Genomic DNA, 16287 nt, shown 5'->3' on the forward strand with positions numbered 1-16287 from the left:
CTCTTATAGCCTGCCGTTGCGCCTGTCCTCTGATCCCAATCTCTCTAAGCAGTTTTGCTGTTGTACTGGCAACAAAGCCCCTACACCCCACTTCCACCTGGCGCACCTTGATCTTCCAGCCTCTGTCCTCTGCCTCAGCTGCAAAGTTGGCATACCGCAGCTTCTTACGCTCAAATGCTTCCTCAATTGTTTCCTCAATTGCTTCCTCCCATAGTACCGTCAGCTCAATGACGTACGCAAGTTTGTGGGAGTTAGACCATAGGACGAGGTCTGGTCGCAGAGTAGTTGTTACGATCTTTGTGGGAAAAAATAGCCTCTGATCTAAGTCCACTTGCATCTGCCAATCCCTGGCAACCTTCAGCGGGCCTAGGTCCGGCATTGATGGATTTTCTTTTGCACTCATCTTTCTCTGCTAGACACCTGAGGACCTGGTTGTGTCTCCATGTGTATCTGCCCTGAGTAAGGCTAGTCCTACAACCAACCAAGATGTGCTTGAGTGTGGCTGGGACTGTACACAGGGGGCAGGATGGGTCCTTTCCAAACCAAAGCTGCAGATTTATTGGGGAAGGTAGCACATCATATGTCGCTTGGATTATGAAACTTAATCTATTAGATTCAATTCCCCAGATGTCACTCCATGAGAGTTTCCTCTTTTCCACACTCTCCCAATTCATTCAGCGACCCTGCTTAGCCAGCGCTACGGCTCTGGCATGCCTGTCGACACACCTCCTCCACCACCATTTTTCGACGTTCGGTTAACACTAGAAGTCCCAGAGAAGAGCCATTTGGCTTTTCTACCTATAAAACCCACCGTCGAGCCAAATGGCTGGTAGGCTTTTAGCTAATATCCTTAATCACCTGTGAACAGCTGCTTTTGTTATGTAAATAAGGTGGGGCCATGCTGAACCACTTGGAGTGGTTAGTTTCCTGAGCCACAAGGAAACTTGTGTTTCAGTTTGCCTTAGGGAGAAATCAACACACATGGGTGTATTTCCTTTGTTGCTGAGATTTATTGATAAAACAGTACAAAAAAACAAAAATAAAAAAACAACCATTTGTACACATATTTACAAATAACAATAAAAAGTGAGTGAGTACATTTCAACATTTTCAGCAATCACTCACAATCCTGGCACTGCTATGGTATCTGTAGTCTGCATTTACCACATGTGTATCTGTAGCAGTGAACACATCGCACAGTGGCATGATTGTTCTTGCATTTGTGTTTGACCTGACACGTGGCTCTTTTTCCAGGGCTAGGTGTGGAGGGTTGTGTCCGAAGCAACTGTTCTTTTCTTGCCTTCTTCCCAGCCATATGAGAGTTAGCCAACTCTCTTGCAAGCTCCACCAGGAAGTCCACCCGTCTTTCCTGCGTCCCGTTGCATGCTTGATACAGCACATGTGCATTCAGTGCTGCCATGTCAATCATGTTATAGAACACGGCAACTGGCCAGCGCCGTGTTCCTCTGCGGACCGTGTACTCCCGCACCATCTGGTCCATCACATCCACGCCACACTTTGTGGTGTTGTAAAGGGCGACAGTGTTTGGCTTCCTTTTGGTGGTGTTATCAGTCTGAACCACGCTGTGCATGCTGCTAAGAATATAGACTGTCTTCTTCCGTTTGGCCGCATACGCCGTCAGCGTGGCAGCAGTGGTTGAAAATACCTAAGAAATAAGTTAAATTGTTATTTCCATAGCACTTTTACACACAATGAAACACATAAACATAGAACCACAAAAGACCTGCAGCCTACCTGAGTGGTGAATTCATTGCGATTTGTGTATCTAGCGGATTGAGGAATTTCCCGGCGAATCTTGTTGACTGTGCCAAGGATGGTGGTTTTCCGTCTAAGAAGTTTTTGCGCAAGTGAAAGCGATGTGAAGAAATTGTCCGTGGTAACATTTCTGCCCTTGTCTAGGAATGGTTCCATCAGCCTCATCACTACATTTTCAGACAGTCTCTCCCCACTGGGACGATTGGGGTCCTTGCCAAGATATAGGAGGACATTGCAAATGTACTTGGATTTTAGGTCGCAGGCCACCCAAAACTTGATCCCAAACCTGTCAGGTTTACTTGCAATATACTGCAGGAAACAGCACCGAGTCTTTGATGGGAAGAGCTGTTCATCAAAGGTGATATGTAGACCAGGGTTGTAGCACGTGATGCAGTTGGTGACAAATGATCCCCACACACTGGAAACTGCAGCGAACTTATCAGTCTTTGCTCGATCACTGCGGGTGGACCTGTCATCAAAGCGTAGGTGTTGCATGATGTCTTGGAAGCGGTTACGCGGCATAGTTCCAATGATCTGTGGGTTTCCCCGGTTTGCTGACCAGCAGTCACGTAGTGATGGAACCCTAGTAACCCCCCGCAAGATCAAGATCTTTGATCAAGATCAAGATCAAAGACTAGGTGCTGTTTCCTGCAGTATATTGCAAGTAAACCTGACAAGTTTGGGTGATGAGGCTGATGGAACCATTCCTAGACAAGGGCAGAAATGTTACCACGGACAATTTCTTCACATCACTTTCACTTGCGCAAAAACTTCTTAGACGGAAAACCACCATCCTCGGCACAGTCAGCAAGATTCGCCGGGAAATTCCTCAATCCGCTAGATACACAAATCGCAATGAATTCACCACTCAGGTAGGCTGCAGGTCTTTTGTGGTTCTATGTTTATGTGTTTCATTGTGTGTAAAAGTGCTATGGAAATAACAATTTATCTTATTTCTTAGGTGTTTTCAACCTCTGCTGCCACGCTGACGGCGTATGCAGCCAAACGGAAGAAGACAGTCTATATTCTTAGCAGCATGCACAGCGTGGTTCAGACTGATAACACCACCAAAAGGAAGCCAAACACTGTCGCCCTTTACAACACCACAAAGTGTGGCGTGGATGTGATGGACCAGATGGTGCGGGAGTACACGGTCCTATAACATGATTGACATGGCAGCACTGAATGCACATGTGCTGTATCAAGCATGCAACGGGACGCAGGAAAGACGGGTGGACTTCCTGGTGGAGTTTGCAAGAGAGTTGGCTAACTCTCATATGGCTGGGAAGAAGGCAAGAAAAGAACAGTTGCTTCGGACACAACCCTCCACACCTAGCCCTGGAAAAAGAGCCACGTGTCAGGTCAAACACAAATGCAAGAACAATCATGCCACTGTGCGATGTGTTCACTGCTACAGATACACATGTGGTAAATGCAGACTACAGATACCATGGCAGTGCCAGGATTGTGAGTGATTGAAATGTACTCACTCACTTTTTATTATTATCTGTAAATATGTGTACAAATGGTTGTTTTTGTAGAAATTTTTTTTGGTTTTTTTTGTACTGTTTTTATCAATAAATCTTTTGGAGATTTATTTTCCTGGATGATTGAGAATGCATCAAGACGAACACAAAATGAAGTTCACAGCTTTTAGCAGTTCCCCCTCCCCACACACAAACAAAGAGGCAGTTTGCAGTTAGAAATCCGCAATCATTCACACACCCCCACTCCCCTCCACAATTCTCAGGTAACGACCCAATTTACATATGAATTGATGCTAACAGACTAGCCAAGTTAGCTTCCACTTGGCTGACAGAGGGTTAGAAAAGCCTGGGACTTCTAGTGTTAAAGATGCCTGTTGCCACGGAGGTGTTATTGCTCCAAGACCAAATCCTCCTCTGCCTTGTTGAATGTGACCCACCACGTCACAATGCTGAAGAGCAGATTTGGCCTGTGTCACAGATGTGGCTGGGGTCCACTTCCTCCCCGTTGCTAGGGTGGGAGCAGTGTCTTTCACTATGGGGTCCCGGGAGTCTGTGAGTGACATCTCAAGCCTCACTTTTGCACATTTAAACTCCTCTACCAGACTAGGGATAGGCAATGACAGTATCCCGTCGCTTTAGAATCCAATGCTGCTGAGGCATTTGGGAAGTCCGAACCACTTCTTAGCGTAGCAGCTCACTAGCCTCTCTAGTCGATTGGCATGATTGAGTCAGACCTTGTACATTGTCAACGGCCACAGTAGTCTGAGTAATACCCCAAACTGGAAGCACCAGAGCTTCAGGCTTTAAAATATAAAGCGCCTTGAGGCGACTTTTGTTGTGATTTGGCACTATATAAAAAAAATTGAATTGAATTGTAGTTATTAGAACTGCCACGACTAGTCGACTAGTCACGATTGCGTTGACTATTAAAATCGTTGAGGACTAATTTAATAGTCGACACGTCGTTTGAAACTTTGTAAGATCCCGAAAAACGCAGGAATAAGTAGTAGGATTTAAGAGTGTACAGACTGAAACAGAAGATGGCAGCACTGCATGTCCAGGGATGCCAGCTGCCGTTGAAGAAGAAGAAGCAGTCTCCGGTTTCATAGCTGTGTACAAATTTGGCGGTTGCATCCTTTGGAGGCCGCATTTGTAGGCCAATTACATTACAGCGGCGCGGCAAAGCCTGTCCAAATTCGAAGACTCCCCCAAACATGGCCGAAAAATGCATCCTTCATTACCCCAAATTTTAAGGATGGGTCGGGTGTATCCTTCATGGCCCAACCTATCTCAGAATTCATAGCGCAGCCCAGCCAATTCCAGTTTTCAACAATGGCGGCAGCTACTTAGCTTTAATATTACTCTTATTAATCTTTCTGGGTCACAAAATAAAACTTTCAACATATTTTCAGGCGAGAATGTAGCTCTGTAAACTTCAAATATTTACTCGGTTTATCAAGACATTACACATTTGCAAAAGTGCTCCGGCGTTTTCGGAGACCCACCGGCTCGATAGCTAGAGGGTTCAAGGCTCACTAGAGCTGGCGAGAACAGCAAACTCCTGGCACATCATTTTCAAACCCCCCGCGGTCTTTTGTTACTCAGGTTATATTAATTTAAAATATGTTATAATATAATTTAAAAATGTTATTGTTTGGCTTTTTTCAGTGTATTATTTGTTCCTCAGTAAATTTGGCTGAGATTAAAGTTATAGTTTTTACACAGCTGAATAATTGTCAAACAGAGAACTGATTATCAAAAGTGTGAAATGGTAGAGAATATACTCCGGTGTCCTGTTATATTTTAGATAGCAAGGAGCAGACGGCCGAGTTTATTAAACTCCACCGAGAAAATCTGCAAATTTCATTAAAAGTTTAACAAATCATCATCTCGTCTGTTTTTTAGTTAGCACTAGAGCAGGGCGATATGACCAAAAATATTTATCACGATATACATTTGAAAATTTGCCATAACGATATAACTGACGATATAATTGACACGAGACAAAATACTTTATAACTCCACAACTTTATTAGTGCAAAAAAAAAAAAAAACCATCAATGTATTTTCACTTAAACAAGCAGCTGTTTTTTATGTGCATTAAAGTTATATAAAAATGTAACAGTGCAAATGCAAATTCCTTGCTGACAGTTTAACCAAAAGGCATTTCCAGTGGAAACTGGCCGACATATCCTCAGCAATGTTCCCTCTAATTTTTCATGTGTCTGAGCGAACACACAAACTCCCTGAGCGATCCCTTGGATCACTGTGAGCAACAGCAGACGTGTGCACTGTGGTCACGCCAGCGTCGAATCCATCCAAGTTACATGGTTTATTAAAATAATCAAATTACAGCATTTACATTTATATTAGACTACTTTTAATTAACTGCTTTAGCTCACTTACAATGAAAATTTAAAAAAAAATCTTGTTCATGTCCTGTGTAGTATGTTAACACTATTGGAAGTAAAAATAACTTGAACTCCAATTTTGAAAACACAACTTTCTTTTTTTTTTTTTTTTTTTTTTTAAATAAAGCTCTGACTTGTATTATGAGTCTGTGGTCTGGGAGAGAGTCCTGTAACTCTCTGTCTGCAAAATACAGTATATAAAGACCAATGTTGGGTAATTAATTATATAGTTACTTCTTCAAAAAAGTAACTGAGTTATGCAAACAACAAAGTTTTTTGCAGCTGTTTACCTAAAAATGCAGCCAAGGCGTTTTTTTAAACAAACATTTCAAACTATTTACAGAACAATCAGCTGTTCTGCATCAAATTTGATGCCACACAAATTATTTGTGCCACTCCAAAAAATAATTTCCGTCCACTATGAGATAAAGGAGAACAACAGCCTGATACCTGCAGGCCTGACAACAGGAGATGTATCACTCCTGTAACACCTGTAACATTCAGCAGTCGCCTCATTGTTCTGACACACACAACAAAACTATTGACTACACTACACACTAACTACACAAGATTTGAGCTAAACGTTGCAAATCTCTCACATCTCAAAACACGCCGTCACTCCTAAAACTTCTTCCCGTTTCTTAACAACTAAATGCCATGTTTTGATTGGTCGACATGGTACATTTTTCGACCAATAGGAAAGGGTGGGGTGTTTTGGTTTCGTCTTTGCTCACAGGCGGAGAGTGCTTTCGAGCGTTTTCCTTATAAAACGCCGTTTTTACCGTTTCTCCCCGCAGTAAATATAAACAACGATAGTATTCAGGAAGAAAACCAAACATTGCAGATATTTTTATCATAACTCTGGTTTTACGTGGCCTATCAACACAATTTAAAAGCTGGTATAAAGTCCACACTTTTTCCGTCAATTGTTCCATCTGTCCTGCTCACATCTCCAATGGTTGTACACGTTGTCATTAACGTGGCTTCACTCCACATCAGCCACGCCGCTTTGCTAGCTAAAACACCGGTGTCGGCACATATTTACTTTAATTTCAATTCAGGTTAGAATTCTTTTTGTGTGCGCAACACAGATTTTCTCTGCGCAGAGACCGTGCCAACAGTGCGCAATTGCGCACGTGCACAGCTTAGAGGGAACATTGATCCTCAGCATAACCATGTATAATATCCACAAAACTTAAAAAGAGGTTATACACACATAATACGGTAATATTATGTTGAAGCACAGTACGTATCACTCCGCGAGGCTCCTGCCTACGATAGCCGTAATGCTCCGACAGTCCATCAAGCGGTGCGGGTTGTAGCTTAGCAAAGTCGTACTAAATCATTTGACAGATTTTCGAGCGCCGTGTAGCACATAAAATCGTTTCGAGGTCAGTAAACACAACCAGAATTCATACATAAGGCACACAGGATTATAAGGGGCACTGTCGATTTTCAGAAAAATCAAAGGATTGATTTTAAGTGTGCCGTATTTTCCAAAAAACACGGTAATAACGACGGCCTGCTAGCCTGCTCTACCAAAAATAGTGCTTTGTTGTGTATCTGATGGACGAAAGCTAAACCAGTTCCACACCACTGAAGTTGCAGCATTTTTACAAACCAGTTCTGGTTCATCGTTTCATTCAACGATCCGCTTTTGGCCTTCTCATTCTCCGTCGCCACCATGATTTTTCCGCCATATGCGTATGAAAACAAAGGCACTGCGCATGCGCGTTTTACCCATATTCTATCACAATAGTTCATTTTCTTATCGTTGCCCAACATTATACCGGTATTACCGTGAACGGTATGATATGGCCCAGCCCTAGTTAGCACATACCTTAAAGACTTCAAGCTTTAAGCTAATGATAGTTATATAAGAGCAGATGCATGCTGGTGCAATAAGCTGTACATTTTACGTCCAACGGACGCATGATCTGATTAGTCGACTAATCGCAAAAATAATCGGTGACTAGTCGACTATCTAAATAGTCGTTTGTGGCAGCCCCAGTAGTTATGTTCTTAAACTTCTGGTCGATGTCTTCTTTGAATTTATTCAGTTCGTGTTTCATTTGACCGGTAATTTCTTCTTTGAATGTTATGAAGTCTGATTTCAGGTTGTTTTGGAGGGACTGAATTTGTTTGCTAGTACAGTCTAGTCCGTTTTGAGAGGTAGCCATATTAGCTTTGGGTGCTAGCTTGTCCTCGTTGTTCAGGTGTTTTATGTCTTTACCTTGGGCTTCTGGGGATTTTTTATTCTTTGCTTTTGTTGTCCCTCCCCTCATATTACAAAGTTGTTTTGCCTCAAGCTTTAATTCGTGTTTTAGCTGAGTTTATCTGGTTGGCTTGCGGGAGCTCTGTACTTATGTGACAATACTGCTCTACCATCACACCGGTGTTCTGACAAACCATCCTACTTTGGGAAAACGTCCTACCTTAAGTAGTTTATGCACATTTCTGCTGTCACAGAATAATTCCAGCACAAATTTAAGTAGATATGACGGTTTGCCACCTAACTTTGCCCATCAGAGTGTGCTTGTAGCTCATATTCATAAAGCCAAGACGGTTTGCCACTTCATTTTACCCGTTAAAGTATGCTTGTAGGTAACATGGTTTGGCACTTAATTTTACCTGTCAGAGTAAGTTTCTAGCTCTTATTAACAAAGGTAGGATGGTTCGCAACTGAATTTTAGCTGTTAAAGTATGCTTCTAGCTAGGGCTGGGCGATATGACCCAAAATTCATATCTCGATATTTTTTAGCTGGATGGCGATATAAGATATATATCTCGATATTTTTTTAAAGCCATAAAGTAAGAACAAAAAGAGAGTTCTTAGTCAAAGCTGTGTCCCAGATGTCACACAGGCACTTTTATTAACATACAGCATAGATGTACATGAAGAAATTACTCAAAAATAAATGAGCATTTATTAAATAATAATGCTCCATAAATAAACTAAAACAATGTTGTTTTTGTGCATAACAAAAAACTCACAATTGTGCAGTCAAAATGTAAACTAACAGACGCTGAGCATAATAACAAAGACAGATTTCACAGCTGCTCTGTTCCCAACTTCTACTGCGTGACTGACAGCCTGGAGTTTGACAGTGAGGCTCCTCGGTAGCCGTAATGCTCCGACAATCCATCAAGCGGCGCAGCTCCGTAGCTTACCAAAGTCGTACTAAAACATTTTTTGACAGATTGCGGAGCGCTGTGTACCACATAAAATCGGTTCGCGGTCATCAAGCACAACCAGAATTCATACATAAGGCGCGCAGTCAACTTTTGAGAGAATGAAAGGATTTTAGGCTGTGCAGCCCCTCTGGGCTGCATAGCGTTAGCGTGGTTAGCTCGTTAGCGCAGTTAGCTTGTTAATACGTTGACGCCGTCCAGCCCCACACACGGGGCGATGCGCAGTAACTCGTTAACGGAGATTTGCCGTGTTCATTTTGTCGCTGCCTGCAGGTGAAGTGATGGGGGAGGAGGGGGAGTTGTGTTCAGTGAAGGAGAGGCGAGGCCGAGTAACGTTGCGTAAAGACAAAAGTGGACGAAAGAGAGGCAAACTTGTGGCTCCACAAGTATAATTATAACGTAACATAGACTATATCGATATAAACGATATTGTCACATCTTATATCTCGTATAAAAATATATCGATATTTTTAAAAAACTTGATATATCGCCCAGCCCTACTTCTAGCTCAGATTAACCAAGGTAGGACAATTTGACACTTAATTTTAGCTTGTAGGTCACATTCACAAAGGTAGGATGGTTTGGCACTTAATTTTACCCATCAGAGTATTTTTCTAGCTAATATTTACAAAGGTAGTACGGTTCGCCACTTAATTTCATGTTGTGCGCATGCGCAGAAACAAGAGCTCGGATGGTTTATCGGGTAGGATGGATTCCCAGAACACCGGAAGCCCTAAATAGTGCTCTTTTAACAGCACCTGCTTTCATCTGCAAGCAAATGCACCGTCCTCAGAGTGCGGCCAATTGCAGTGATTCATTTACTCAAACTCATAATACAAAGAAAGAAAGGCAGTAGCCTATGTTCAGAAGAAAACATTCGGATGGTGGACACATACATGCTCATGCAAGTTAGTCATGTTTGTGTCACAGTTAGCGCTGGCCAACCGTGGGGCTGTGAGGAAGGAGGCCCCAAATGCTGGACTCTTTAATGACGGCAGTGTGTTTATTTACAGTGAAGTAAATAACAAGTACACAATAAATTCCCGTAGCTTCCTAGACTCCTATGTCGTGTCTCACTCCAAAGTCTGTGCTCATGCTCTCCGCTCCCGTGTTTCCGCACACCCCGTGCGTGCTGTTCTTTTCTGCTCCACAAGATACTATACGTATACACACACTAACTTGGAGGGTAACTCAATGATCCCGCTACACTCCTATGTAGCTCCCCGGATGAACCAGATCACCTGCAGGTGTGTGAGGTCCTTAAGCATGGCCAGCCACCTGTCAGGACACACCCACCAGTCCTGAAGATTCCTGTAGACCAGTGCTCAGCACACATACCCACACACACACACACAAACCCACAAACCAGGAACGCAGCACCAAAAATACACTTGTCCTGAACTCCCCAGAGACCCTGGGTCGCTCAGAACCATGACCCTGACAGTTTGAGTCCTTTGCTTGCACTATACGTCTGCACAAGTGGCACACCGCTTTGGTTACATCCTTGGGTTTACTTCTTTCATCTGGTTTAAAGCCAAAGAAATCCAAAATTGTCGACTATATTTTTTTTTGGCAATTAGTTCGTCCATGTTTAGACTTCTTCTGTTGTAAACGCGCAAATCAGTCCGTGCATGATTACATTGCTCCACCCACCAAAAAGTCTGTGCATGTGTGAATATTTCGCCCATCGTTGATTATTGGACTTAGGATTGTCGATTGGAAAATTTTTACATATCACCTAACTAGAGCAGGGCGATATGGCCAAAAATATATATCACAATATATATTTGAAAATTTGCGAGACAAAATATAACTCCACAACTTTACTAGCGCAAAAAAACCGCCCCCATCCATTTATTTTCACTTAAACAAGCAGCTGTTTTTTTATGTGCATTAAAGCTATATAAACATTTAACAGTGCAAATGCAAATTCCTTGCTGAAAGTTTAACCAAAAGGGATTTCCAGTAGAAATGGGCTGACATATCCTGAGCATAACCATGTATAATATCCACTGAAGTTAAAAAGAGGTGCTTTGCAACATTAAACTGCAGTGTGCCAAATAAAAAAGTCAAATACGTATTTTTCGGACCATAAGGTGCACGGGATTATAAGACACATTAAGCAAAACAAAGCAGTCAGATAAATCAAACTTTACTCAACTCATTCTTCTTGCCTCTTCCACTTCTGTACCATTGATTCATTAATGCTGTATTCTATCACAGCTGCTCTATTCCCATGTTGGGACTAACCTGGTATTGTGGATGGATTATCTCAGTTGTTCTCCTGACTGAAGTTTGGTCCGTTTACAGCATCCTGCCATGCGATTGCATTTGTTTCTAACTAGAGCTGGGCGATATAAGATTTTTTCATATCACGATATGTTTTTTTCATTTCAGGCGATAACGATATATATCACGATATAAGCCAAATAACTATATTTGTAAGATTTAAATGTGCCGTTGCTCACAAGTAAAATGTGAAATAATCAGCAGCTTGTTTTGATTTAAATATTTATTTCCCATAATAAGTTCAACAGGGTAGATGTACTTAAGGAACATGAGACTTCAGTTTCAGATAAATAAAGGCAAATATTGCAAACTACACAAAAGGCAGCTGCTAAAGCGTTTAAGTTTCAAAATAGAACAAACAAAACAGACTACTAAATTGTCAATTCCACTTAGAAACAAAATTTTAATTCTAAAAATAAATCTTAGTTCGTTTTACAGAAGAACAGACAAAATTGACTAACTTTTGTCAATATCAAATAAACTGAGAACTAAAAGGAAATTCTCAATCTCTCCTTGTTGTATAGCTTAGCTTTTCAAGCAGTTTTAACAGTGACTTTAGTCTGACAAAAGCCGAATGACGAATTAGCGCTTTCAGTCAGAGATTGAGCATGCACCGGTTTATTGTCTTTCCAGACTTGCTTTCAGCACAATTTACAGTGCGCGCTACTCTGTTTTTTGTCAGACTTGAAATAGCCGAAATACCTTCACACTACAGAACTTCTATGGCCCTTCCGTTCGACAATCTCTCCGGCATTGGAACCATCATCGGTTTTTTCTTCGGTAACCTTCGCTCACGCTCTCGGTTGATTTTTCTCTAGTCGGCAAACTCATTTCCTCCATTACCCGGGCAGCCCGGCTGCAAAAACAAATACACATGTGCGCCTTGGCACTTGTGCTGTACGTAACAAGTCACGTGACGTGACGCTGCGGCTGTGATTGGTTCGGCTCTGCGCTACTTAATTTGGATTGGTTGTTCTTTTTTTTTTTTTTTTAAGAGGACAAGAGAGATGAGGCCTATCGCAATAGTTTAATTTTTCTATCGAGAAAAAGTTATTTCGCAATACATATCGTTATCGTTCTATCGCCCAACTCTATTTCTAACCATCAGGAACCTTCATGTTAACTTTTATTGAGTGGAAACGTGTTAGCGTTCATCCTCCAGCTTCACTGTTTAAGTTATGTTGACATAGCTGTGTCGCTAATAGGGCTGCCACAAACGATTATTTTGATAGTCGACTAATCAGATCATGCATCCATTGGACGTAAAACGTACAGCTTATTGCACCAGCAGCATCTGCTCTCGTGATGTGTATTGTGTGAACTGTTTTCCCAATAAAAGGCAGCAAGCGGAGGCCGTCGTTGGGGTCAGTCTGCGGTAGGATTCAGAATGCTTTCTGAGACACCGGCTGGGGCCTCCCTTGCTAGCAAGTAAAAGATGTTCTTCTTGTTTTTGTCGTTAATGAGAATAAGTCTCTAAACTCACCCATACAGACCCAACAACGTAGCACATCATTATATATCACCTAGCCCAACTTCAGTAACCCTACAAATGTCACTGCTGTTTAGTTTCCTGTCTTCATTTATGTTGGAAGTGATAGCAGAGCTGTACGTTTGAATTTTTTCAGTCTCAGTCAGAACATGCTATATCATGCTTAGGTAACTAGCGAAACTATCGAGCTAACTTCTGCTAACTTCCTGCTAAGTTCTAACTCCGTTAAATGTAATAAATTCAGTTTTCATGGATGCCTGGATGTTAAATTTCATAGTTACACCTGGTAAAGCACCAATGCTGATCTTTTTATTAAAGATGAAATAATTTAGACAGTTTTAACCTCTGCAGACAGAGTTTAGGACCCAGATTACTCCCAGATTTACGAGCACCTTAGTCCGACAAATACGGCAATAACGGCCCGCTTGCATGTTCTACAAAAAAAATGTGCTTTATTGTGTATCTGACGGACAAACACCAAACCAGTGAAGTTGCACCATTTTTAAAAAACAATTCTGGTTCATCCGTTTCACTCAACAATCCGCTTTCCCCCTTCTCATTCTCCGTTCCCGCCATGCTTTTTCAGCCATGTGCGTATGAAAACAAAGGCACTGCGCATGCGCGTTTTACCCATATTTTACCCTAACATTGTACCGGCATTACCGTGAACGGTATAATATGGCCCAGCCCTATTAAGGATGCTAATTTGTCTGTAATTTGTGCAGTCCAGTTTATTCTTTCCTTCTTTGGGGATAACTGAAATAAAAGCCTCCCTCCAGGAATTTGGAACTTCTCCATTTTTAGTACCCAGTTAACTCTTTCACACATAGTGGTCACTATGTGGACAGCGATTCAAAGGCTGTTTTCTTGTATTTGTGTCAGTGTTGATGGTATACTTGCACATAAACCACTACATTGAACACTGATGTGTCACTCCACACTCTGCCACCCACTGGTCGTTTAATGTTACTATAGATGTATGACGTGTTTCATTGTAATGATTGTTATTTAACCCTTTCATGCATGAATTATGACAACCTCAATCAGGATTTTTTTGTTAAGTATTTTTATTCATCTTTTCAATGTTGTCGTCGGGTTTGAATACATTTTTTTAAATTAAAATTATGTATGCTGTATGCATTTTTTCCATTCCTAGGAGAACCATGAGCAGCTCTGACCGGGCCATGCTCAACGCCTTCAATGAGATCAGCACCATGGCGGATCGCATCCACCTGCCGAGGATCATCGTAGACAGAACAAACAACTTATTTAAGCAGGTTTATGAACAGAAGAGCCTGAAGGGCCGAGCCAATGATGCCATTGCGTCAGCCTGTCTCTACATCGCCTGCAGACAAGAGGGTGTGCCGCGAACCTTTAAAGAGATCTGCGCTGTGTCCGGGATCTCAAAGAAAGAGATCGGTAGGTGCTCCAAGCTGATTCTGAAAGCACTGGAGATCAGCGTAGACCTCCTCACCCCCGGGGACTTAATGCCCCGCTTCTGCTCCAACCTCGGCTTACCCAAACAGGTGCAAATGGCAGCCACCTTCATCGCCAGGAAGGCTGTGAAGCTCAACTTGGTGCCTGGCAGGAGCCCCATCTCTGTAGCTGCAGCTGCCATCTACATGGCTTCCAACGCTTCTGCAAAGAAGAAGACCCAGAAAGAAATCGGAGACATCGCCGGTGTTGCAAATGTGACGATCAGAAAGTCATATCGACTCATCTACCCACATGCTGCAGAGCTTTTCCCCCCAGATTTAAATTTTGATACACCTGTTGATAAACTGCCCCAACTGTGAAGAATACTCCTCTCGTACAGCACAAAAATTTTGGCTGTACCTACGAGATCACCACCATTATTATTGCTGTTTTTTCTTTTTTTTTTAATGGTGCGTGTTGGATTTGGAAGATTTTTCTTGTCCTGCCTTGGACGACACCAAAGTCTGACAGGTGCAATGGACACACATTCCAATGCTTAAATAAACAGCTTGCAGACTGCACTTACAGTATTTCATTTGAGTGTATATACTGTACAATGTATATATGTCCAAGTGGGAAGTGTAACTGATACTTGCAATTTGCAGGTGGTAGGAGCAGGTCATCTACTGATTGGAAGGTTGGTGGTTCGATTCCTGGCTTCCTCTAGTTTGCATGCCAAATATCCTTGGGCAAGATACTAACCCCAAATTGCTCTCCGATGCATCCATCTGAGTGTGAATGTGTGTGAATGTCAGTTAGAAAGCACCTAGGAAAAATGTGCTTGTGCGAATGGGTGTGAATGGGTGAATGCACAAGTTGTAAAAAGCGCTATGAGTGCTCAGAAGAGTAGAAAAGCGCTATATAAGAACCAGTCCATTTACCATTTATGTTGTCAAATTGTCAAATGTTGTCATTGTGTTTCTTAAATTTGTAAAGTCTTAGTTCAGACTATAGGATCAAAGACCTTCCTTTGTCTCTGACCACCTCTCCAGCCAATTTGGTGCTGGGGGAGGCTGATGTGGGTTTTATTGTAGATACATCCTATCTGAAAGATCTGTTTCTTGTGTTGTAAGCTTCCTGCTTTTATGATCCTTTTGGTGAGCAGGAGGTCACACAAACGCACCTCCATACACACACACACACACACACACACACACACACACACACACACACACATGTTCGTGCACACACATGCACACACACACACACAGTGCCTTGTCTTTGTAACCAAGGGGGGTTTTACGTTGGGAGGGGCTTCTGTTGTGTTGTATTGTGTAAACTGTAACTGTCATGGGAATAAATAGCTGCGAGGAGAGCTGCTCTTTGAAGGATTTGGGCTAGAGACAGGTGATGAGCATTATGCTCCACCACCTGTTTCTGACCAAAACTTCCCTGGTTAGCGAGTTAAAGACCGGTTGAAGATGTTCTGTCTTGGTTTCGTTCTTCATGAGGAATAAGTCTCTAAACTAGCGGGGCCTGTGGAAACAGACTCAACAGGGCCCTTCACTCCAAAAGACCTGAGTCCTTGCAGCAGGTACAGCCTGCTCTGCCCTTTCCTGTAGAGGGCGCCTGAATTATGAGTCTAGTCCAGTTTATTGTTCAGATAAACACCAAGGTACCTGTAGCTGTCCTCAGCCTCAATGTCCATACCTTGAATGTTTAGTGGTTGCAGTGGAGGCTGGTGGTAGACTTCCAGTGGAAGTCTACCACCAGCTCCTTGGTTTTACTAGTGTTGATCTGGAGGTAGTTCAGCTGGCACCAGTCCACAAAGTCTTGGGTCAGTTCTCTGTACTCCCTGTCGTCCCCATCAGTGATGAGGCCGACTATTGCAGAGTCATCAGAGAACTTCTGCAGGGAGCACTGGGTGGAGTTGTGGGAGAAGTCTGCAGTGTAGATAGTGAAGAGGAACGGTGCCAGAACCGTTCCCTGTGGGGTCCCCTGTACTCCAGACGACCCTGTCTGACACACAGCCCGAGTTCTCAAATACTTTGGTTGGTCAGTGAGGTAGTCCAATATCCATGTAGTTTTATTGGATAATATCGAAAAAACTAGACTTAAGACAGAAGTCTAGTTTTTTATCTCAGTTAACTAAAACGCTTTTCCACTTTTGCCAGTTTAGTTTGGGTAACTACTCCCCAGATTGACATTTCTGCAAAGAGCGTTTTGC

At 42.5% G+C, this 16287-nt stretch overlaps 1 protein-coding gene across 1 annotated transcript; it reads left to right on the plus strand.

Annotated features, from left to right (window-relative positions):
* Positions 1–486: 486 nt before the first annotated feature.
* LOC134628803 (transcription initiation factor IIB-like) lies at positions 487–14440 on the plus strand. The gene is made up of 3 exons (XM_063475565.1): positions 487–568; positions 679–754; positions 13801–14440. Exons 1-3 carry the CDS (start codon positions 487–489, stop codon positions 14438–14440), a joined length of 798 nt encoding a protein of 265 aa, XP_063331635.1.
* Positions 14441–16287: the final 1847 nt, after the last annotated feature.

This window comes from Pelmatolapia mariae, linkage group LG6 (assembly GCF_036321145.2).
Source record: "Pelmatolapia mariae isolate MD_Pm_ZW linkage group LG6, Pm_UMD_F_2, whole genome shotgun sequence".
Classification (NCBI taxonomy): domain Eukaryota; kingdom Metazoa; phylum Chordata; class Actinopteri; order Cichliformes; family Cichlidae; genus Pelmatolapia; species Pelmatolapia mariae.

What these genes read in the sequence shown, in the direction of transcription:
- LOC134628803 (XM_063475565.1), top strand. Translation starts at nt 487, where the DNA reads ATGTGCTTGAGTGTGGCTGGGACTGTACACAGGGGGCAGGATGGGTCC. An exon ending in CTGCAGATTTATTGGGGAAG is followed by an intron (nt 569 to 678) that starts GTAGCACATCAT and finishes CAATTCATTCAG; the next exon opens with CGACCCTGCTTAGCCAGCGC. An exon ending in CCACCATTTTTCGACGTTCG is followed by an intron (nt 755 to 13,800) that starts GTTAACACTAGA and finishes TTCCATTCCTAG; the next exon opens with GAGAACCATGAGCAGCTCTG.